The sequence below is a fragment of the Nipponia nippon genome, unplaced genomic scaffold (genome assembly GCF_047370975.1).
Source record: "Nipponia nippon isolate SJK-2023a ecotype South Korea unplaced genomic scaffold, ASM4737097v1 scaffold_5, whole genome shotgun sequence".
NCBI lineage: Eukaryota > Metazoa > Chordata > Aves > Pelecaniformes > Threskiornithidae > Nipponia > Nipponia nippon.
The window spans coordinates 54,321,729-54,344,706 of NW_028262369.1; the positions used below are offsets into that span (position 1 = coordinate 54,321,729).

At 43.1% G+C, this 22,978-nt stretch overlaps 1 protein-coding gene across 1 annotated transcript; it reads right to left on the reverse strand.

Annotated features, from left to right (window-relative positions):
* Window positions 1–14,768: 14,768 nt before the first annotated feature.
* On the reverse strand, window positions 14,769–22,661 carry PTGS2 (prostaglandin-endoperoxide synthase 2). The gene is made up of 10 exons (XM_009463529.2): window positions 22,517–22,661; window positions 21,947–22,063; window positions 21,692–21,835; window positions 21,061–21,204; window positions 20,496–20,677; window positions 19,584–19,667; window positions 19,188–19,434; window positions 17,893–18,179; window positions 17,582–17,729; window positions 14,769–17,431 (listed from the first exon to the last, which is right to left on the reverse strand). Exons 1-10 carry the CDS (start codon window positions 22,566–22,568, stop codon window positions 17,025–17,027), a joined length of 1,812 nt encoding a protein of 603 aa, XP_009461804.1. The 5' UTR covers window positions 22,569–22,661; the 3' UTR covers window positions 14,769–17,024.
* Window positions 22,662–22,978: the final 317 nt, after the last annotated feature.

Genomic DNA, 22,978 nt, shown 5'->3' on the forward strand with positions numbered 1-22,978 from the left:
CAGGGTGACCATATTGATTTGCCTCTATTTATGGTTACTAATCAATGAATCACCTTTCCATTAATCTGACTAGTGATTAAATCTATTTATACTTTAGGGTTTGCCAGTATACCGGGGCAAAATGTTGTGTAGTTTTATAAGTTGTGTGGAAAAAGTCATCCTTTTGTTTTAAAATTGCATCAGATAATTTGAATAGCTCTCAAGCTGGGTAGTGAGAAACAGTGACTACTCCAGTGCTAGTCACCTTCCAAACGCCACCCGGTCATATCTGCGTCATGGATCAAGCCCGGGGCAACCTGGTCTGACCCCAGAGTTGACCTGCTTTGAGCTGGAGGTTGGACCAGAGACCTCCTGAGGTCCCCTCCAGCTTGAGTTTTCCTATAAGCCTGTTTCTCCCACCAGCCTGCTCTCTTCCAAACTATATTACATTATATTACATTACTTTACATTATATTATATGATATTATATTATATCTCTCCTTTTGTGGCAGCTGTTCTGTATTTTTGTCATCCTTGTCTTTCTGCCTTTCCTTTTTTTTTTTTTTTAATCCTTTTTATGATGGGAGGGGAACTGGTAAAAAATCCAAGGGTCTCAGTTGCTTCTATCACTTTTTCTGCAGCACTGTGTCTTCCACTCAGATCTTTTGTCTTCTCCTGCAGGCTGGCTAGAAGGCAACATTGAGATTGGGTTTCTTCAGGCTATATCCTGAGTTTTGCTGTCATATTTGTGCCAAGAGAGCATAGATTTGTATCCTTTTTGGTTATTCTGTACATTCAAATCTGTCTAAAAGCCAGGAAAGTTGCTATTCCATAATGTAAAAGGAGGAATCATGAAATTTTCATCTTATTTTGTCACTACCAAGCAACTCAGTCCGTATTTCTCCCTGCTATTCTTTAGTGTAAAAGTCAGAGATAATTTAGGCAGCCATAGAAAGCTTTACGATTTCAGACAATTTAGGAAGCTTTTCCAAAAATCAAAGGGCTTTAGACATCTGACATGCTCTGAATCATCCTTTGTAGGTGCACAGCTCTGTCCACTGACTATATTGGGGAGAAAAGGTTCTTTTTTGGGTCTTCTGAGTCACGGTTCAGTCGGATCCCCAAAGCAGCAGGAGGAGGAGGGTCAGACAGGAGGGGGACTGTGGGTTCGCCTTCTTCCTTGGGGAGGAAAAATTTCTGGGGTTTGTCCAAAGGAGGGCCACTGGCCCTGATGTCCTGTAGGAAATCAGCAGCCAGCAGCACAAAGCAGCCCCAAACAGGGCTCGTAACACTAAGTCTTTCTCTTATGGGACGTGGTCTCTAATGATCAGTAGAGGTTCTCGCAACTGATCAGTATAACTCAAGGATGGATGTGCTGTTTCAGACCAAGGGTCCTTCCAACCCCGTGCCCAAATCCTGCAGTGGTGCCTGGGCAAGAACAGCACAAGCCATTTCCCCCCAGCCCAACGTGGTTTCCCACCAGTAACCCGTAATTAATTTTTCCATATACTTATGCAGCTCCCCCCCATGTAGCACTTCCAGCTTGTTCTAGAGCCCAGAAGGTGACAAACATCTCCTATCAATCTTTCCACAAACCTCTTTCTAATCCTCAGGGTCCCCTTATGCCCTGTCTTGGAGCACTGTGACTCCAAAAACGTGGGTTTTCTTACAGCACTCTTCTAGCACGTCTCACTCAGCTGGTTTGCCAGTGAGCTGCAAAAAGAAAAGCTTCTGCTGATGGAGCTGGGGAGCTCCAGACCCCCAGCGGGATGAAGGTCTGGGCTCTTCCAGATGTTCCCTGCAGCTGGAAAATCTGTTGCGCTCATAGGAAAGTGACTGCAATGCTCAGGGCCCCTCACGTGGTTTTCATCTGAAAGATATTTGGTTAATCTGTGACAGAAACCCATCTGTTAAAAAGATAAGTTGGCCTTTGCCTTCAAATGCTTTGGCAATCTCATTCGTGAGCTTGGAGCAGAGGAAGTCCCCTACGCTCAGCACTCAAACATGAAACTGCAGACACCTGCAGTGGAGAGGATTCAAACACCATTGAAAACACATAATCTGGGTTTTTTTTCCCCAGTGTTAGGAGAGACATTTCAAAATTGTTTCCTCATGGCCTTCACAGTCCAACTTTCCTGGTCAGAGCTGAGCCGTCACCTTCTGGGGAGAAACCTCTTTGGTAGAGCAATCACAATGTGCTCTTCAGTAAAAGGCAAAGAAAAAGAAAATAAAAAGCAGGGAAAGGAGCTGGAAAGCAGAGGCGGTGGAGGGAGGGAGGGAAGTGTGACCCCGTGGCTGCCCCACAGACGTGCTGGGTGAGCACGCCTGCCCCTGGGGGCTGTCCTCAGATGCAGCTGGAGGTCCACGTCATATCTGCCACCCCTTCCTGCCCCGCAGGCTCCCCGCCCCCGGAACAAGCATGATGTCAGGCTCCTTGCACAGCTGGGAATCTAGACACTGAGTGCTGTCCACTGATGGCCACTTGCTCTCAGTGCCTGTTGGCCCAACTTCATACTCCTCCTCCTCTGTTTCTCCCTTTCCTGGACCTTTCCATTGCCATCCTTCCTTTGCTCTCACCATCTGCTTTTTTCTCCTCTTCCTATGCTCTTTACTTCATCACTGCCTTTCTACTCTTCCTCCATTACCGCATCACCTGCCTTTGCTCCATCTTTGACTCTGCCTCCTTGTGATATTTTTTTTTCCTACACAAGGAAAGTAACCCACCACACTGCTGATACTTTGCTTCTCTGCTATATTGTGTCTTTCTGAAAAGGAAACCCTTCACATGAGGGTCTGTGTTGTTTCTTTTGTTTCTAGGCCACAAAAGCTGCTCCCCGTGGAGGCCTCTGAGCACCATGACAATATAAATAGCGATAATTAATGGAGCGCTGCATGTACAGAAGAGGTGGGAGAACTGACGACATGGGGCTGACATTTGGGAACGTATGTGGCCATTAACAAAAGGCTGCTGAGATGTTTCTCCTGCAATTGCGGAAGCATTTACTGCTTCATACTGCTGTTAACTCCCAGGAGTTAGCCATTAAGCAGCCACAAGCAAGGAACAGAGCTATGAGTATTTAAATATAGAAGAAATCTATGCATAAGCGAGTTTAATGAATGATAGCCACAGATGGAAGTAAACACGTTAGGCCAGGTCCTTGTAATCTCTGCCCAGCTGCCGTTGGCCAAAGTAAACACCAGCCAAGGTCTTAAGGACTCTAAGTTGCTTTTCCATACAGCAATGTCTATCAATGTATATCCATTGGCAGTACATGACGAGCAAGCTCACAATGCAATACACTTTCTCATACCTTTCTTCCAAGATGTCCTCACCTGAAAAGAGGTATTTCTAGGTTTCCTGTGGCATACTGTGGTGACATGCATTGATGCCACCATCAAATGTGCTTGTGGCACTCTTCAAAAGACACTGAGCTGAGCAGTGAAAGCTGCCCATGAAGATGGGTGTCTGCTCTGCACAACCTTTACAGGAAACTTCTTGAGGTCTTTGTGCCTGCAGAGAGCTCTGCTAGAGGAGAGGGGAGTGAGGAGACACGAGGGAATGGGAAGAGGGAGCAGGGAGCTCTTCCACTTGCATCCAGGAGCCGCCTCGCTTCTCCAGGCTTCTGGAGTAGCAGTGAAAACACAATACACTTAATTTAAATCTACACATGCTGCACAGTTAGGCTGTCAGTGCACGGTCTTGCTGCAATGACACCTGAGATCAGCCCTGCTGCTATTAGGCAGCAGCAGGTCTCTTATTTCTGGTTCTTCCCCTCTTCCCTGGCTCCCTTGTGCCCGTTTCCTGACTCTTGGGTGATACACTTAACTTGGTGTCCTGTATGGATGGCCTTTGAGAGGTGTATAGAAGGTGTCAGGGATTTTCTTACACTTTGGATGTGCTGGGGTGACCCTCTCACACGTATTGTAGCACCTTGCTGTTCACATCACTGACACTGCAGCATTGCTGTTGCTCCGTGGTGGTAGCCCTAAGGACCACGGCATCACATAGGGGTTTTTTGTTTATATTCCCAACTTTCTCATAACTCTGAGATCATTTCCAACCATTTCGAGGCAGCCTGAGTCTCCGTTTTCTGTCGAACAAAAGGCTCTCTGGTTTCCTGCGCGGGGGCTGCTCTGCAGATGAACTTTGCTCGGTGACTGCATGGTTTGGGTCCGGGATCAGCCCGACGCCTCACACTTCAGCTCTCTGTTTTCCACCAGTCTCTGGGAACGAGGGGGAAGAGGGAGACTTTATGGCATGCCAAAACTTGCGCTCCTGCAGCCTGCTCCTGTGCACCCTGAAGTGCCTCAGATACGCCGCATATGGCTAAAATGGGTTTGGTATGAATAGTTGACTAACCAGGTTACTATATCTTCCATGAGCCTGCATAAGAAAGGCTAGCGTAATAGTTTAGAACAAACAAATAGGTTTTGTTTTCCCTAGCCAATTTAAATATATTTGTTTTGCTTCCCAGAGGCACTTTTGCTGTGCTGCCAGCATGACTTTTTGTGCTTGACAATGACTCTATTTTGCATATAGGGTGAATTTTAAAAGCTTTCTCCTTGTTTCAATTCACTTGAGGACAGTATAAAATATCTCTAGCCTTTTCTTAGGCTTCCATCCCCTGAAAAACTTATACATACCATTTTAAACATCTTTTTTCTGTGATAATTTAAGAAACATCATTCAGGCAGTGCAATCATATTTTTGCCAGGGTGCTTCTTTTTAGAGCATAATGGGCCTGGGAGTACACTGTCCTGTCCAGACAATGCTATCATCTCAGCCAGCTGGCCCCAATAACTCTATTACAGGCTTTCCTTGCATGCCATTCATAGACTCTTTTTTTTTTGCCAAGATATTTCCCTGACCTCTTGCAAAACTGGCACAAGCACTGCTTCACTCTGGACTCAGCTTTTTGGTGCTTCTGTTCAACAGGCAGGTTTCCCCACCAGAGGCGGGCAAGCTGGGTTTGGCAACATGTCAAATTTCCCTGCTCTCTCTCACCCTCTTGCAAATCATGAATGGCAGGAAAGGGAGGGGAAAGCCAGGATACAGCAAGTGGGTCTTGAAGACCTACAAGATGCAGTAGTTCCCTCTAGGAGGGAAAGGCTCCTTAATATTTATTGATGTTAAATATTGGTATGAGAAAGACAAGTCTGGTCACCAGAAGAATAAAGGCAATGTTTGGCTACTTGCCTGCTGTCTTCTGGACCTGGTTAGCAACTAACCGTGTTATAATTTTGGGGATGGAGAGATTGTGAGAGGTTCACTGACAACCAGTGACTCTCCGGAGCATTTCAGCAAGGGACAACTGGACAATCATTGCATCTTTTCTATAACTGTAATGTCTCATTAACTTTCTGATCCAAAAATCGGCGTTCGTGCTGAAGTTGGTTATGCTATATTTTGCTTTTCCAGGAAAGCTGCTTTTGCAGACAAATTCCTTTCTGTAAAGTACAAGGCCGCTTATGAGGTGAGAAAACATTTGCATGGACTAGCAGTAGGCAGGAAAAGATTTGTCATCCGACAAAAATTCTTCCATTTTATGGTGAAAGAGAAATGGAAACTTAAGGTTGTATTTTTTTAAAATGAAAAACCTGAGCCTCCTGAGCTGGGAGATGGAGATAGGAAGCAGAATAAAGCCCCAATAATCCAAGAGGTAACAGTTAGCGACCTGCTCCTCCACCTGGATGCCCACAAGTCTATGGGGACAGATGGGATCCACCCACGGATACTGTGGGAGCTGGCAGAGGAGCTTGCCAAGCCACTTTCCATCATTTACCAGCAGTCCTGGTCAACCGGGAAGGTACCAGCTGACTGGAAGTTAGCTAGTGTGACACCCATCTACAAGAATGGTCGGAAGGAGGATCCAGGGAACTACAGACCTGTCAGCCTGACCTCGGTGCTGGGGAAGGTCATGGAGCAGATCATCTTGAGTGCCATTATGCAGCAAGTGCGGGACAATCAGGGGATCAGGCTCAGCCAGCATGGGTTTATAAAGGGAAGGTCCTGGTTGAGCAACCTAATCTCCTTCTATGACAAGGTGACCTGCTTGGTGGATGAGGGAAAGGCTGTGGATGTTGTCTACTTGGACTTTAGTAAGGCCTTTGATACTATCTCCCACAGCATTCTCCTGGAGAAACTGACTGCTCATGGCTTGGATAAGTGCACTCTGCGCTGGGTTAAAAACTGGCTGGATGGCCGAGCCCAGAGAGTGGTGGTGAATGGAGTCCAATCCAGTTGGTGACCAGTCACGAGTGGTGGTCCTCAGGGCTCAGTATTGGGGCCAGTTCTGTTTAATATCTTTATCAACACTCTGGATGAGGGGATCGAGTGCACCCTCAGTAAGTTTGCAGATGACACCAAGCTGGGTGGTAGTGTTGATCTGCTGGAGGGTAGTAAGGCCCTGCAGAGGGATCTGGACAGGCTGGATCGATGGGCTGAGGAGGCCAATTGTATGAGGTTCAACAAGGCTATATGCCAGGTCCTGCACTTCGGTCACAACAACCCCAGGCAACCCTACAGGCTTGGGGAAGAGTGGCTGGAGAGCTGCCTGGCGGAAAAGGACCTGGGAGTGCTGGTTGACAGCCGCCTGAACATGAGCCAGCAGTGTGCTCAGGTGGCCAAGAGGGCCAATGGCATCCTGGCTTGTATCAGGAATAGTGTGGCCAGCAGGACCAGGGAGGTGATAGTGCCCCTGTACTTGGCACTGGTGAGGCCGCACCTCGAGTACTGTGTTCAGTTTTGGGCCCCTCACTACAAGAAGGACATCGAGGTGCTGGAGCGTGTCCAAAGAAGGGCAACAAAGTTGGTGAAGGGTCTAGACCACAAGTCTTATGAGGATCGCCTGAGGGAGCTGGGGTTGTTTAGTGTGGAGAAGAGGAGGCTGAGGGGAGACCTTATTGCTCTCTACAACTACCTGAAAGGAGGTTGTAAGGGAGGTGGGTGTTGGTCTCTTCTCTCAAATAACAAGTGATAGGATGAGAGCAAATGGCCTCAAGTTGGGCCAGGGGAGATTTAGGTTAGATATTAGGAAAAATTTCTTCATGGAAAGCGTGGTTAGGCATTGGAACAGACTGCCCAGGGAAGTGGTGCAATCACCGTCCCTGGAAGTGTTCAAAAACCATGTGGATGTCGTGCTTAGGGATGTGGTTTAGAGGTGGACCTGGCAGTTAGGTTAACGGTTGGACTCGATGGTCTCAGAGGTCTTTTCCAACCTTAATGATTCTATGATTCTATGAAAATCTGGAACAGATATGGACTGCAGCTAAAAGCAGAAAATGCAGGCTTTTAGCTAGATTTAGACTGGTAAAAGCAGGCTAAATAAAATAAGCTAAAAAGCAAAATGTTCAGAAAAAATTTACTTCTATGCAACTCGTTTTTCAAGTAAATGCACTTTACTTATCATCTTAGAGTCTGTGCCCTAAGGGTTGTGAGAAACAGGGAGTGCCATAGGAAAATGAGGAGAGGATTTTCTTAAGGAACTGAAAGCATACATTTAATCATATGAATATGAGCCAGCAGTGTGCTCAGGTGGCCAAGAAGGCCAATAGCATCCTGGCTTATATCAGAAATAGTGAGGCCAGCAGGACTAGGGAAGTGATCGTCCCCATGTACTTGGCACTGGTGAGGCCACACCTCAAATACTGTGTTCAGTTTTGGGGCCCTCACAGCAAGAAAGACATTGAGGTGCTGGAGCGTGTCCAAAGAAGAGCAACAAAGCTGGTGAAGGGTCTAGAGCACAAGTCTTACGAGGAGCAGCTGAGGGAACTGAGGTTGTTTAGCCTGGAGAAAAGGAGGCTCAGGGGAGACCTGAAAGGAGGTTGTAGTAAGGTTGGTGTCAGTCTCTTTTCCTGAGTAGCAAGTGATAGGATGAGAGGAAACAGCCTCAAGTTGCACCAGGCTAGGTTTAGATTGGATATTAGGAAAAACTTCTTCACTGAAAGGGTTATCAAGCATTGGAACAGAACAGGTTGCCCAGGGAAGTGGTTCAGTCACCATCCCTGGAGATATTTAAGAGTTGTGGAGACACGGCGCTTAGGGACATGGTTTAGCGGTGGAGTTGGCAGTGTTAGATTTACAGTTGGACGTGATGATTTTAAGGGTCTTTTCCAACCTAAATTATTCTATGATTCTATGATTAAATTCTTTTTGATTCAATGTCATTAGTGGAGTAAGGAGAACTTGACCCAACTTGAGAAGAACCAAGCGTGACTGTGAACTGGAAGGTGGGGTTGGCTTTGTGCAAGTCACGCAAAACTAGACTAGCCTAAAATCTGATGACGGATTGCTCTTTCAAAGCTTTTATTCAAGTGGGTGCATTTATGGCCATTTAATAATAAGAAACCTTATTCATAATCTCCCATGTTGCCTACCCGTTCATGTGCTGAATCATAAGTAATGTAACTTATTTTCTAAAGGAAGGACCTTCCCGTGAAAATGGAGATAGAGGCAAATAAATAAAAATTTTATTAGTCACTCAAGAAAATTTACATCTTTTTCTGACTTCCAGTTCTCCCAGTATATTTTATAGTTATTGAGAATGAGCAAGTAGATTTAATGTGATGGGGAAATAGTACATCCTTCTCTCTATTTTTTCTCAGAGCAGCCATCATGAAAGTGCTGAAGCAAATACTTCCTCAGTTTCTCTTCTGGTTCCTGGTATGTAAGTGAAGAAGAAAAAAAAATTAAAAAAATAAAACCATTCTATATTAGAGGCTGATCTTGTACTATCTCACCATGACTGAAAGCAGAAGTGACAGAAATCCCATGGGAACCTTTTCTAGTGAGTTTCCCTGTCCATTTTGCAAAGTCAGGAGATGCAGATAAGCTCTGCAGTTTTTTAGAATTCAGTTCTAAATCTGATATGCAGTTACAGAACAGTTTTTTCAGATTGTTTCATACTACTAAGCATCCCAAGGTGCTGTTTGATGTTTAATGATGCCTGCAGATTTTTCAGTTCCCTAACAAATTATGTAGGAAAATGGCTTTGCACCTGTCTTTCCATTGCATCCCACTGAAGATGGAGACCGGAAAGTACCGCTAAAATAGCTGCCCCTTGTTCCTACGAAAGGACATAAACTTTGCAAATGATGTTTGCAGCAGAGCAACGTTATTCAAATCATGTGCAACTTCACCTATGTCAAATTCAATGTGATAGCTGAAGTCATTGTAGACCTGACTATCAAATAAGCAAATATTTAAGACAACGGTGGTAAATGTTCATTTGTTTGCATAGAAGGTTTAAAGGGAGTTATAAGAAATATTTGCAACCAAGGGTGACCAAGGAAGTGACTTTAAAGAGGAAATAATCTTCCTAAAAAATGAGGAACTCTGGGGATTTTAATTCTCTACTTACAAAGCCTTCATTTGAGCAATGGATCGTTTGGTTAGTTTTATTTTTGGTGTTGCTTTTAAAAATTAGTCTGTGAAACACTGTTGATCTTGGCTTACTGGTAAATCATTGCCTGCTCCTATATTTTCTATATCTTATTTAAAGTGGTATTTTAAGTGAAAAGCCTTAAACATTTAGCACCTACTTACTAAGTGATACAGAGCACTTGCTGGCACTCTGGGGAAGCCCCCGACTTCAGTATCAAACAGATCTCCAGAGATGCTTTCAGAATTGCCAAAGAGTTGCAGAAACCAGAACTCTGGGCTCTGCTAAGGCAGAGTCGTTTTTCGAAGTCGCATCTCTCTTTAAACGTTCCGACATTTGTTTTGTAGTTATGGGAGACACTTAGTCTTCATGGGGGGTGTTTAGGTGCTCCTTAAATTTTCCTCAGAATGAGGCAAGCATCCTTCTTTCTTCTTCAGATTGAGGAAGAACTAGTGGAAACTTCAGTACAGTGTTTTATCCATCTCCATCTACTGAGTAGAAGACTTGTTATAATCGAATGAAAACAATTTCTGATATAGAGTGAGGATTATTGAGAACATCCAAGCTTATTTACTATACAGTAATGCCAGCTTGCTTTTGGGATGATTTTACGTATTTTGCTTAGTCTGCAAAAGGACTTTCCATTTCATGGTCAGGTTGGGAAATCTTTTGTTTACCATTAAGACTGGGTCAGTTATGATGACAAACACTGCAACATTTCACCTAGCAAATGGTGAAAGAAGCTGGTTTTATTATTCTGGGGACACAAATACATCATGAATTTGTCTGAAATTTTATCAATTTATTGGACTCTGAGAAAATTCAGTCAATTTCTAATTTAGAAATGCATCTTTTTTCTGCTTTCACTGAAATTCTCTGCGCTATAAAAATCTCAGCCCTGATTTACATGAAATGGTCTCTACTTCCCTGCCTCATTGGACATAATAGCTTTTTAACAGCTTCTCTAAGATGTGATTGGATCATCTCATGTTACATCCCAGCCTTATGTAAGAACCAGTATTTCACAGCTCCGCATGCTCAATGCAGTTCTGTTTTAATTATTACCTATGACTGCTGCTTAGCAACTCTGCCATTATTTGTTAGGCAGGATTAATTAATATTGTCTAGGCAACAGGCTTGAAAGCCACAACTGAAAGGATATCAAGTTGTGTCAGTTCTCAGGGTAAGGTTTTGAAGTTGCTGGAGAATGTGTCTGCAGTCAGCGTCATGGCTTTTAGCTGTGTTTTGTTGCTCTGTCACAGTTCACTGAAGCTTCTTGGGGCTCAAAATCATACTGAAAAATTGATGCTTTTGCATCCTCCCGGAGGTGGGTTTTTACATCAAAGCTGTGTGGCTTCTCAGGATCTCAGTCTCACCTCCCATCTCTGAAGACCTGCCAGCATAAATTCAGAAATATCCTTATTAGCAGCCACATGTTATGGCATTATGCTAAAGCCAGTATGACTTGCACAATGTTTCCTTGACGAATGCTTATGAAAATATTTTATTTGGATAGATCTTCATGGTATAGGGGAAAGAAAGGTGAGATGATGTACTGCTTGGGGAATATGTCTTCTCCGACTGCCGCCCCTCTGCACCATGGTGCTCAGTGTGATGGGCATTGCTTTCACTTTTTTGCCCATTTCAGTGTGTGTGTGTTTAAAAAGTTTCATGTGCTCTCATAGAAAAGTCTACTACAAATGCAGTCCTTTTGCAGAAAATGAATGGGTGTTAAAATTACCTGTCAGCAGGGCAGGTTTGAACAAGGATGCTTGCACACACCTATATCCACTACTGTGTAAGCCTGAAGTAATGAGCTACACCTGGTTACCATGAAAAAATAAAGTGCAAGAATGCATTTCCCACAGGATCCTCCTTTACTTTTAGCGAGTATTTTCGGTTTTATCCCGAGACAGAAGCACAACCTACTACTTTGCTACTGTGTTAAGTAAAGATCTGAGACACTTGCAAGCAGGATTGCTCCTAGTTATGTGACACTGTGTATTTCCCCAGTGCCTTTCTGGTAAGAGCTACTAATTAACAGAAAAAAGAATATTAGCATTACAGTTGGTTAGAAGATGCAATGTATTTTCAACTTTCTGTAGATGTGTCCTGCAATGGGTTAGACCCTCAGCTGGTATGCAGTGGGTTGGTTTGTAAGTAGATCCTTTGAACATTATCTGCCTTCTTCCCCCAGATTTGGGGTTTCCATGCATTGCCTTCTATCTGGTGGCTAATACCTGCTAGATAAAATGGCTAGGCTTGCCCAGAACTGAGGACAAGCGACCAGCATGAGTCAAACCTCGAGTGCTTTGTACCCTGCCCTCTCCCAATGGCAAACTAGTGAGATCTCACAAGCTTTAATATCCTCTCTCTACTGATGGTTCTCAGCTCCCAACTTGCCCAGGCCACCTCTGACTGTCTGGTTTCTCAAGCTTTAGTGTGGCTGTAAGTGAATGTTGAGATTTTCAGTGCGGTCTCAGGATTTTCAGCCAAGAAAACCCCAGAAAGGAAAATTTGTGAATTTCTTGTGCTACATTTTTCCTTCTCACTTTCTTGACATCTACTTTCTTGCTTGTCTTGCTCCTGAATGGCAGAGGAGAAATTTAGTGGTTGGGTTTTTTTTTTTTTTTTTTGGTTGTGATCAGTCTCTTGCCCCTGTTAATGAAAATGTCTGGACTTACAGAGTAAGTAAGCACAGGAATAACAGGAGAGATTATACTAATTTTAAAAAAATAATTATCAGAGGAAAAAAAGTACAATTTGAAACCTATCATGTTGCCTCTCAGTATAATGTTATTTCCAAACTGAGACTCCAGACTAAAGGAAGAAGAGCGCTCAGCTCTTTCCAAAGAGAGTTTTTTCCACATGATGTTTCTTTGTGATGCTGCTGAATTTCTGCCTTGCATGGCTCTTTTTGTGCTTTTTAGCAAAAAGGTTAGGAACTCTCAATTCATCTCCTTTTCCATATTTAGAGTATATAGCTACAGGCTGCTCCTTTCTGTCCTATATATATATATATATATATATATATATATATATTCTTACCACTTGCAGGCTTTTTCCTTTCTGGTCTTCCAAAGGAAACAGTACATCTCTACAATAAGCTTTTCCAGAGCTGTTCACCTATTTCAGTAGCTGTGAACAGGCAAGGAACAAGTGAGGTGTCCGTTCCCCTCTAACCGTGTTCTCTCTCTCCTTCATACCCTTCCTGCAGCTTGATCAAACTACGTGTTGACTTTTCTGGATTGATGCCAAAAGCTGAAGGGGTATTTTCTTGCAAAGCAGAAGTTGCTTGTGATAGAAATGTCTCCTGAAATCTGGGTAAAGCGGCTGCCTTAGTGCTCCAGCGTAAAGGTCAGTGCACCTCCAGCGAGTGTATCAGAAGTAATTAACCTGGTCAGATGCCCACAGGGCTCCGACTCAGCACCCGTAAAGACCTCTTACGCAGTGGGCAAGTGAGCAAATGACGTACAGAAAAAGCCCTCAGTAAAGGTGATGGTGTACAGTGACCTCCTCCCAAAGCACAGGGCTCTTGTACTCCTTGATGGACTTCCCTCCAAGGGTATGACTTAAACGCTGAGCCCCCCTCCTTTACCGCATTGCCTTAGGTGAAACAGTTACCTCAACCCAGGCTGGAGAGCAAGTATTTCACAGGGCAGGTTTCCTCTGAGGAACATTCTTGCCTTTTGTATCATCAGGACATGCCCCTGCTCAGAGGGAAGGAGGAGTTCCTCCACGATCAAGCTATATCTCATCCATCATGTGCTGCATCCATCTGGACTGGCCCTTCCCTAATTAGGGCAACAGTCACCCAAAACACCTTCTCCATGGATGACCTCGCTGCTGCTTTCTTGCTGCCACACCTCCCTGCGCAGTGGCAGCAGCCAAGCCCGTGCTCCTCCCGCTGAAGCGACAGGCCTCTTCGCTTGCTCCCTCACTCGACTTCCCCTCGAAACAGAAACATGTCAGAAACGAATTAACTTGTAGAGCAAACGAGTCGACTTGTTATTAAAGAAAAAAAACCCACATTGTTCATACATGGTTTGCACGTGCTTCTTCTCACCCACAGCCTCCACTTGCGGCCAGGAGAGGGACTGGAGTGATGCTCTTAGAATGGCCCTCAGGACATCGCATTTTTGGGGCTGAAGATGGTCACTGAAGTGATGAGGACTGAGTTTTAAGTTAAGGAGGGTTGCTGGAGGTGTTTAGGAGCCTGGGTACAATAGCAACATAAGGGAACTGCACACTGGTGGAGATGGAAAGCAGCTACAGAGCAGAGGCAGGAGGACTGTCATATTCCCAGGGCTGGAGGGTTGTTAAGAATATAGAGCTGCGGGTCACTGGGATGAGCTTTGGACCAAAGAGGATTTTGGGTGGTTGGAAGGAAGGTGACTCTGGGTGAAGGACTGTGACTATAGGGTTGATCACTAGGAAGAGGCTGTGAGAGGACAGGGCACCAATATTGGGATGGGGGAGTATTGGAGACAGTCAACAGTGGGATGACAGTGGAAGGCTGAGCACAGAAGGGTGCTGGAGGTGACATTTGGTCAGCAGCTGGGTGGAGGTGGTAGGAATTGACTGAGGCAGTACAAGGCGCATGATCCCCTCTGTTGTCTCCCTCATAGCTTCCCCTCATTTCTTATCAGACATGAAAATGTAGGGAAGAGACTGGGTGGCCTCAGAGGTGCTCTCTATAGGAGAGGAACACATTGCACCAACTCATGCAATTCCTGCCTCTGTTTTTAAGCACACCACTGCTCTTGTCCTAGCCCCACTGCCCATCTTTCCCAGCTTGATTCACTCTTTGCAAAGTTAAGTCAGTAACTGTGATAAAGATAACAAAGCAGGACCCTTGTGCAGAGGGAAGGCAGTCAATGAAGAAGCAGCTGTCACAGCTTCAGAGTTTGCTGTCTGACTACAGGGACAGCTACCACTGCTGAAAACATGCTCAAGTGCAAAGGCCTTGTCCAGTGGTTGCTTGTATCCCAAAGCAGTTTCCCCTAAGCTTGAAGAGAAACACCTAGGGACTGTTCTTACTTGGGAAAGTTTTAGCACTCAATAGTGGCGAAGAAAGGTTGGTTACACCAACTTGGTGTTGTGCAACTCCAATATTGTACTTTCCTTCTAAAGCACTTAGGTACTCAAGAGAGAGCATTGCTGGCATCTTCGGTATGGTGATTAGCAGCTGGCTTCTCTAGGGATGCTAGCGAAATCCCTTTTCACTGGTGACCAAAGGGAAAAAAAAATAACCCTATTAGGTTACAGGCATCTTCATCTTGAGATATGAGAGAATTTAATGGTGCTAGTAATTTCCTGGAATTCTCCATTTAATCTTGAGTGGCAAGCAAGATGAAAGAGTTGTTTCATACTAAATATTGCTGAAGGAATCACAAGCAAGTGAGCCTATACAGGTAATGTTTTCAATTTATTTATATAAACAACTGCATTTTAAAAACATTCTTGTCCTACAAAAATAAAATGAAGAACAATTCACAGAATTTTAAATAAATAATCTCAAACATACACACATATCACAAGCAACTTGAACCCAGCCAAACCCAGCAGGTTGGGTCACAGATAAGTAACTGTTGAAATGTGGCTGCAGAGTACAAAATGCAGACTGAACATTATCCCTTTCTGAAGCAGCTTATAGCTTAACTCAAATGACATGGTCTCAGGAATTTCTCTTTACCTACCCCACAATAACTAGATGGGTCCAAGCTTTGGCTTAGAGTCAAACACTTTTCCTTGTTAATGGCAGAAGGGTGCTCTGAGGAAGACTGTTCCAAAGATGGATCCAAATGACAATTACATGTTTAACAAGTGTCCAAGCAGATTTCACTTATTAACATATACAGTACTGATCACCTTTTAATACAAGGTAATTAAGTTTTTCCCTGCTTCATGCTTCAAATAGAAAAAGGAAAACGAATGCCCTTCTTTCTCCCAAAGCATTCATACCAAAGACCATCTCAAATCAGTCACCAGTATTGATCGCTATAGGAGATCTTGATTCAGCTATTCATGCTAGCAATTATAAACTTACACAGCATAAGGTAATCAGTGTCTCTAAACAAATCAACAGAAACAGAAGTCACAAACTATACTACTCCATAGCCATTATAATGCACAAGCCTCTACAAACGTTTGAGAGATTCAGATGAAATATAAAACTCAAGTCCTTTTCCACAAGTAGTCAAGGAATTTTAGGTAGGGGCACAGTATACCAGGTTGCTGCTCTATTCCAGTCTGAAGTGACTTTTTCTTTTTACCTATAGTTCCCCAGCTGTTTTTATGGGAAGATCATCTTCTACACTTCCTCTCTAGAAATTAAAAAAAGATACCCTTATATACAAGGTCTACAGTGCTGGTACAAGATTCTTTGTAACTTATGTGCCCAGATGAGACTAGTTATTTCACTGCTGGATCAGGACAAATAATACCTAGGAGATTTTGTGCTAGCAAACCAGTTTTATTTAAGCTTAAGCCACTTAAATTAAAATGCCTCTGTTTATAACTTACAAACAAAACATTATCCCTCCTCCCCCCAATAAATAGAACTACAAGTCACAAGTATGGCTTGTGTACATAGACATAAGCTACCTTCAAGTCTTGGTGCCTTAAAGTTTTGCTAGACCTGTTCTGTATTCATTTCTCTGCTGTGTATGTTACACAGCTTCTCAGTTTTCACTATTCCCCCAATAATCTCCATGTTTTGGGTACACAGAGCTATACTACAGTCATATCCTTAACTAAAGCTATACTGTCCATTTGTCCTTAAAGTGACAGAGATTAAAATTACATTATCAAGTAGATCAGAGAACTACAGCTATGAAAATAATACCAATACTTTGAACTAAGTTTAAGACCTCCCCAAACTTGCACAATAAAACATCTGTATCAAAATACAACCAGCCTTGTATTGCAGCCTGAGAGTCAGTTATTTCTAAGCTCAGTACCTTATTATCGTCCTCTTACTTAAATAATACTTGTGACATATGCTTCAAAAAAACAAGTAGGACCCAAGAGAAGTTCTATTTTCTTTAAATAATTAAATTATAAAAAGTATAATGCCACATAAAAGTAGATTTACACATAAAAACAAACATGTAAGTTACTATACAAAGTGCCTTATTTGCAATGAGGGAGAGGTAGTATCAACAATAAACACAATGCATTTTTCTGACTTTACATAAGTGAGTCTCAAGTATATGTATTTTTTGTTAATCTTGGAGTGCTCATACTGAATTCATAATCTTTTCCAGCAGTTTTCATTAAGTCAAATTTTTCTTGTACTTTTAGTTCAATGGCCTGTTTTCAAGTTTAGAAAGTTGCTGAGGCAGTAACTTGCTTTGGTAGTGTTATGTGACCTATCAAGTGAAAACACAAAAAACAGCAACACCCTTTGTCAAGTATTAAAACAACATTAAAAAAAAGTTGGAACCTTTGTCCACTTTGGAATACATAGTTCTGTTACAGAAGACTTTAAACAAGGGATTCACCACTGTAGAGCTCAAACACAGAAAATCCCTTTCGTAAATGGAAGCCTTACCCAAGTAAGGAATCTAGGGCAACCCCCACAATGAAGATGCTCAAGGTTTTTTGTTTTTAAACACTTTAAGCCATAAATAGAATAAATTATTTAAATAAATAGATGGATTTTTACAACTCAGCAGACCGCTCTTTCAGTAGTAGTGTGGGGTTGATATCTTCCATTGCTGTTTTTGAGGTACTAACATTAATAGTTGCCTCTGTGGGTTCAGGATTTAAGATGTGGAAAGCAGTGAAAGGGCAGCCTTTCACATTGTTGCAGATGAGCTTCTGTAAGGAGGCAGTATTGATTATGTCAAAGCCCACTTTTCCACCAAAGGTGCTAGGCTTCCAGTACTCAGGGGAGCAGATAGCATTTCCCATCAGTCCTTTCAGAGAGAACGGTGCTCCAATCTCCACCATTGTTTCACCAAAGATGGCACCTGGTCGTGGCTTTTCTACAAGAAGGCCTGGGTAGAGCTCCATAGCATCAATGTCTCCATAAAGCTCTTCGAGTTCAGCTGCCATTTCTTTTTCTCCTGTAATTGATAAGTAAAAACTGTAAGTGGAAAAAAATCCTATTTTCCCTTGCAACACCACCTTGTTCAAGTCCAGTAATAGCATTGCAGGACTCCGTTAGCCATTTTAAGAAAAGGGCCCTTGTTTGTTAGAAAGGATGAAACTGTTACCTGTAAGTTCTTCGAATGATTTGAATGGTTTCAACATGAAGCGTTTCCTGTACTCATTCAAGGACTGGTATCGCATTTGTCTGCTTTGGTCAATTGAAGCTTTTGCTACTTTCTGTACCGCAGCAGGAACATTCTTCCCACCAGCAACCTATTTAACAAAGATGAAAAGTAGTAAGATCTCCTGATAAGAGTCATGAGGAAGTTGTGCCTTTATAGTACATGATTAGTTTTGGATAGCACTTTATTCTACCCCCTTGCCCCACCCCCAGGTTATTTCTCTGTTGGTTCACTAGCAACTTAAAAGTACCTACCCTACCAGCACTTTGTTTGGAGAAAGATTTCACCATATGGGAAAGGCCATGTTCCAGCATTATAGAGTTGTTGTAGAGGAACTGCTGGAAAGTGTACTCCTGGTCATGTATCTGGAAAGTGTCAGGCAGAAGTGGGTGCCAGTGGTAGAGAGTATTGAATTCAGCTGCAATTCGGTTCTGGTATTGAAATTGCTGGTTGAACAGCAGTTCAGGATCAAACTTGAGTTTGAAGTGGTAGCCACTCAAGTGTTGCACGTAGTCCTCAATAACAATCTTGATTGTTTCTCCTGTTGATCAATAAAACATAAGAGAATATTGGTACTGGTTCCCTGGGAAACTTACGGTGGTTACCCTGCTCTGAGAGAAAATACCATTTCTGAACTGCTAAAAAAAAGCCACACAAACTACAGTGATCAGGATAACAAATGCTTCAATATTTTGTTATCTTTTACAGAAAATGATTCACATATTTTATGTGACTAAGAGTAAGGGGTAGAACAGTACTGAAGATCCCAAGAGTTTTTGGCTGTGGTAGAGAAGTGTTTTCTATAGCCTACTTCCCCCCCCCCCCCCCCCCCCCAAGATACCCTTCCCTGTATGTTCCACAGAACAGCACACATCAGTATCTACACTGTGTTCAGTTATGCAATACTCTCTAGGATAGAGGTAGGAGATAATGAAGAAAGTTGGTATCTGAAAGCAACTCTGCTTCTGAGCTGCTTAAAATTGTCTTGGTTTACTGTTTCAGTCACAGTTTGGGCAAGGTCTTTTCAAGCCTAGTGTACATCACCATTTACATAAAATACCACTGAACAGATAACTAGACAGGAGAAGTATGCAGAATTACATTTTACATAACTTCCTGAACTTTAGACTTAATCACAGCCTTTCTTTTAAAGCATACCTGAACTGACCCAACCCCAGGGAAAAAACCCACAAAAACCCCCACAAAATCTGACAGTCTGAGGTCATCTAGCCTCACATGCTTTCTCTCTGAGAAATGAACTTCAGCTTCCTGCCTTTTAATTGCTTTCAGTTCTGTTTCTCTTAGATAAGGGAATTAAGTATCACTTAGCTCAGTTTTCTTCAGTTCTGTCTTTAACATAGCTGGGAGGAAGCTGTATCTTAATACAATCGCAGTGACAGGTCATGAAGGCTCAGATGTATGCCCTCACACAGTGATATAAGTAATAGCTTTTTATCTTACTATCTACTGCAGCTGGAGTAGGTGTAATGGGTAGAAGTGTCATGCTCAAGAGAAGGTTAGAGTTGCATGTAGTAAAACTGACACTCACCTATCAATATGAGTCTAGTAGTTTGGAACAGTTGCTCATCATCCCACTCTGGATGCTCCTGTTTCAGGATGTCACAGACCCGGTTGTGTTCCCTCAGCCATATTGTAGCATACATCATCAAGCCTGGGACCAAACCAAACACCTCCTGCCCGACAGAAAACTGCAAGTGTTCAGGTACATGGGGAGGGTAGATCATCTCTGCCTGAGTGTCCTTTACCGTTGGTGGATACATTTCTCCATCAATCATCTGCCAGGGGGAGGGACAAAGAATGAGAGAGTCGTAAGCTACGATGCTTTGAGTTTAGCTGTGTTGATTCTGTTAGTACTGACTTTAGACTAGTTTTAGGAAATATATGTCATCCAATAAGAAGGCAGAAATTTTGAGGTAAAACATACCTGGTATTTTAGCTTTCCATCCTTTAGAAGTCTCAGTTTAAGTTGTCTCTCGAGAGTCTCTCCATAAATATGGTTCAAGTCAACCTATAAAATAAAAGCATTTGGAACATGAAGCCAAGCCACATTTTTTGCTATTTTAGGATATGTCCCACTCCAATAGGAGCTCACCCCTTAGATGTTTACTTTATAATTATATTATTGTTACCTTATAAGTATCATGCACTGATATTTTAAGATGAAGCCAAATTATTTCCTGGCAACTGGAACCATCTCTGCACAAGAGCAAGTTTTTAAGTTGACTGGCAATTTATGAGGACCCTGTTTAAAGCATCAGCAGCTTTCTATTATGCAAACAGCTCTTTGTATATACACACACATATTATATAGCTTTCTGTTTTAGACATACACACACTACACTCATATTTTATAAGAGCTCTGTCCAAAGGCTGCCTGTTTTGTAGATAGAGATCCTAAATCCAAGTCTGCTTTTGAAGTTTTTTTAAACTAAGTCTCTTCAATCAGGAGCGTACTAGACACTTTACAGTGCTAGACACAGCTCTTTACAATCAGAGAGTCCAGAGCCAGCAAGTATCCAGAACTATCTAACAAGCTTTAGGTGAAAGCAGATTCTTGGGAAGAATAAAAAAAGTCATACAGATCACTGTGCAATTTTAAACAGAACCACATGCTTTGCACAAGCAGTTCTGACCAGAAAGCTATGCTATCAAGTTCTGGAATTTTGCCTAAGGAGAAATTACAGAAGAGGTGAGCCCATTGGTTTGTGGCAGACAGTGTTGCACAGTACATGCACCAGTGTTTGTGTACCGTGACAACCTGTAAGATACCATTCTAGCTGCTTGGTAGCTCCTAAAAACTAAGTGCTGTGTTACAGTTACAGAGCTATGATCGTACCCCATGGCCAAAAGCTTTAGTGAAGCCAGGTCCTTTCTTGTGGTCTGTCTTAAAGAACTGATGAGTGAAGTGTTGGGCAAAGAATGTGAACATCACATTTGTGCCTTGTGGGTCAGGAATAAATTTTTTCCTTAGCAAAAACTTCTCCACAATCAGCTTTGAATCTGGGAGCTCTTTCTTACCTGAGAGAGAAAGAAATAGTGAGATATTCATGACAACTGTTTATGCAATACTTAATTTTGTTCCTACCAACAAAAAGTCTTAAGACTTTCAATGTATTATTGAAGGATAGCAGCACACAAATAATGGAAGTTATCTGCTTTTCTAGGCTCACTTTCTTGATTTTATTAGAAGCTTCTGAATTCCCTGTTTTTAGCATGTAACTCAATAATGAGAACAAGAACGGTTATCTTTTAGGTCTTTACACAGTGTATTCACAGCACAGCTATTCTTAAAGTGAACTACACTGAAAACAGGTTATAGACAAGGAAGTCTCATGGTAAATTCTAAAAGGATGAGATAAGCAGAAATTCCTAGAAAGTGAACATTATGGTTTATTCCATACCTTTAACACCCATTGGTGTTGGACAGTCAAGTCCTACTGGTGGAAGGCTTCTTGTGTAATAGGAAAGATTGGAATAAGCTTCCCAGCTTTTGTAACTATAATCACTATTGTATGTTGGTGGGCTGTCAATCAAGTGTGATCTTGCTGGAAGAGAAAAAGGTATGTTTCATTTGGTTTTTTTTTTTTTAGACTGTACATTTTAGTCTCAAAGTAAGTCACAAGGCCAGATCTTTTCCATATAGTTTGGCAGCAGTTGCATTAACAAATTAAAAATTCCACACATATCTGTTACTGATGTTAAATGGGATTACAGTTACTGAATAACAGGACTGGGTCCTGGATTATCAGCTGGATCCAACTATTAACATGAGCAATTTGGTGCAAAGTTTATGCTAGCAAAATCCTGGACTCTATTAGAGATTAGAGCAAAATTCATTCCATTTCAAAGCATGTTTCATACAAGTCTGCAATCATGCCAAAAATCTTAGATTTTGATTAGAGTGTTTTTACCTCAGTGCAATTTAGCTTGCTAACTTTATATATTGACCAATCAAGTACAAGTACAATATTCTCGAGTCCTACAAGTAACTTCTACCAGTTAAGAGAACTGGAAGAGAGAACTCATACTTACATGTTAATACATATCTCATAATAGCATCTCGTAAAAAGGGAATGTTGTTGATGATATTCCAGGCTCCTTTGAAGTGGGTGAGGATGTAGTGGACACTATTTGGTGAAGGTTTCAACGTTAGCCTCAGCCATGTGAAGAATTCCGCTGTGAGCATCAATGGAAAGATTATTTTAAGTTAGCTATTGAGAATAACCTGCAATTTAGAATCTGAATTGTCAAATGTCATTTCCATGAAAAGAGATTTAGGATACATACGTGTCGTACAGTTTTCGCCATAATAGCCTGTCCTTGTACAGTCACATTCATACTGATCAAATCCTGTTGTCATGCATACTCCTCTGTTCTGACACGGGTTTGAGCAGCAAGGGTTGGCTAGAATCGAAAGCAAATGCTCTGATTAGCATCTTATATGGCTATACTGGTGTTCTCATCTCACTGAGCTAATTTTTCAGATGCAGGTAGACAATGCGCTGAAGTTTAATGCTTATCAGAAAGACAAGAGAATGAGCATCCATTTACTTTAGGCTACTACAGGTAATAGTTATTAACAAAAGCATACGTAGTTGTCTGTTTCGTGACAGCAATAAACCCCCTCAGAAGGGCTGGATTGTCTCACATAGGCCAATGGAGGCCTGACATCCTTCCTACCATACATCAAGTATTCAAGAAATTACAAAAGAATACATGACATTAAAAAACCCGAATCATTACATCTGCAATTGAAAAGAAAAAAGAAAACCCCAGTCATGGGTGGAATCACGAGTCACCCGCGGCCGGACCCGCTCCTGCCGCCGTCAGGGGGGAGGGGGACGCGGACGGACTCACCTGCGTGGCCGGCAGCCAGGAGAGCAGCCACCAGGGCGCAGGGCAGGATCATGTCTCGGCGGGGCTCTCGCGGTGGCTCAGGCTCTGCGGGTGCTCGGCGCCGAGAACCCTGTACCACTCCCAGGTAGGCGCCCGCGTATTTATCCCTGGCGCCGCGAATGAGTCACCCCCTCTCCGCCCCCCCGCCGGAAGCTATCACGAAATGGGGGATTTCGCGCCGCTGCGCGCCGCTCCGCCTCGCCCCGCCTCGCCCTATTGCCGCCGCTGTCGTTGTTGTGCGCTCCCAGCTGCCCCGGGCCGGGGCCACCAGCCCCCGGGCGCCGTCATGCTGCGGCGGGGGCGCTGAGGTGGCGGTGGACGTGCGGCGGCGCTGCCGTCGGCTCAGCCAAGCCTCCGCCGCCGCGGGCTGGGGCTCGCTGGCTGCTCGCGGTTCTTCCAGCCGGGAGCCCTGGGGGGCGGGCT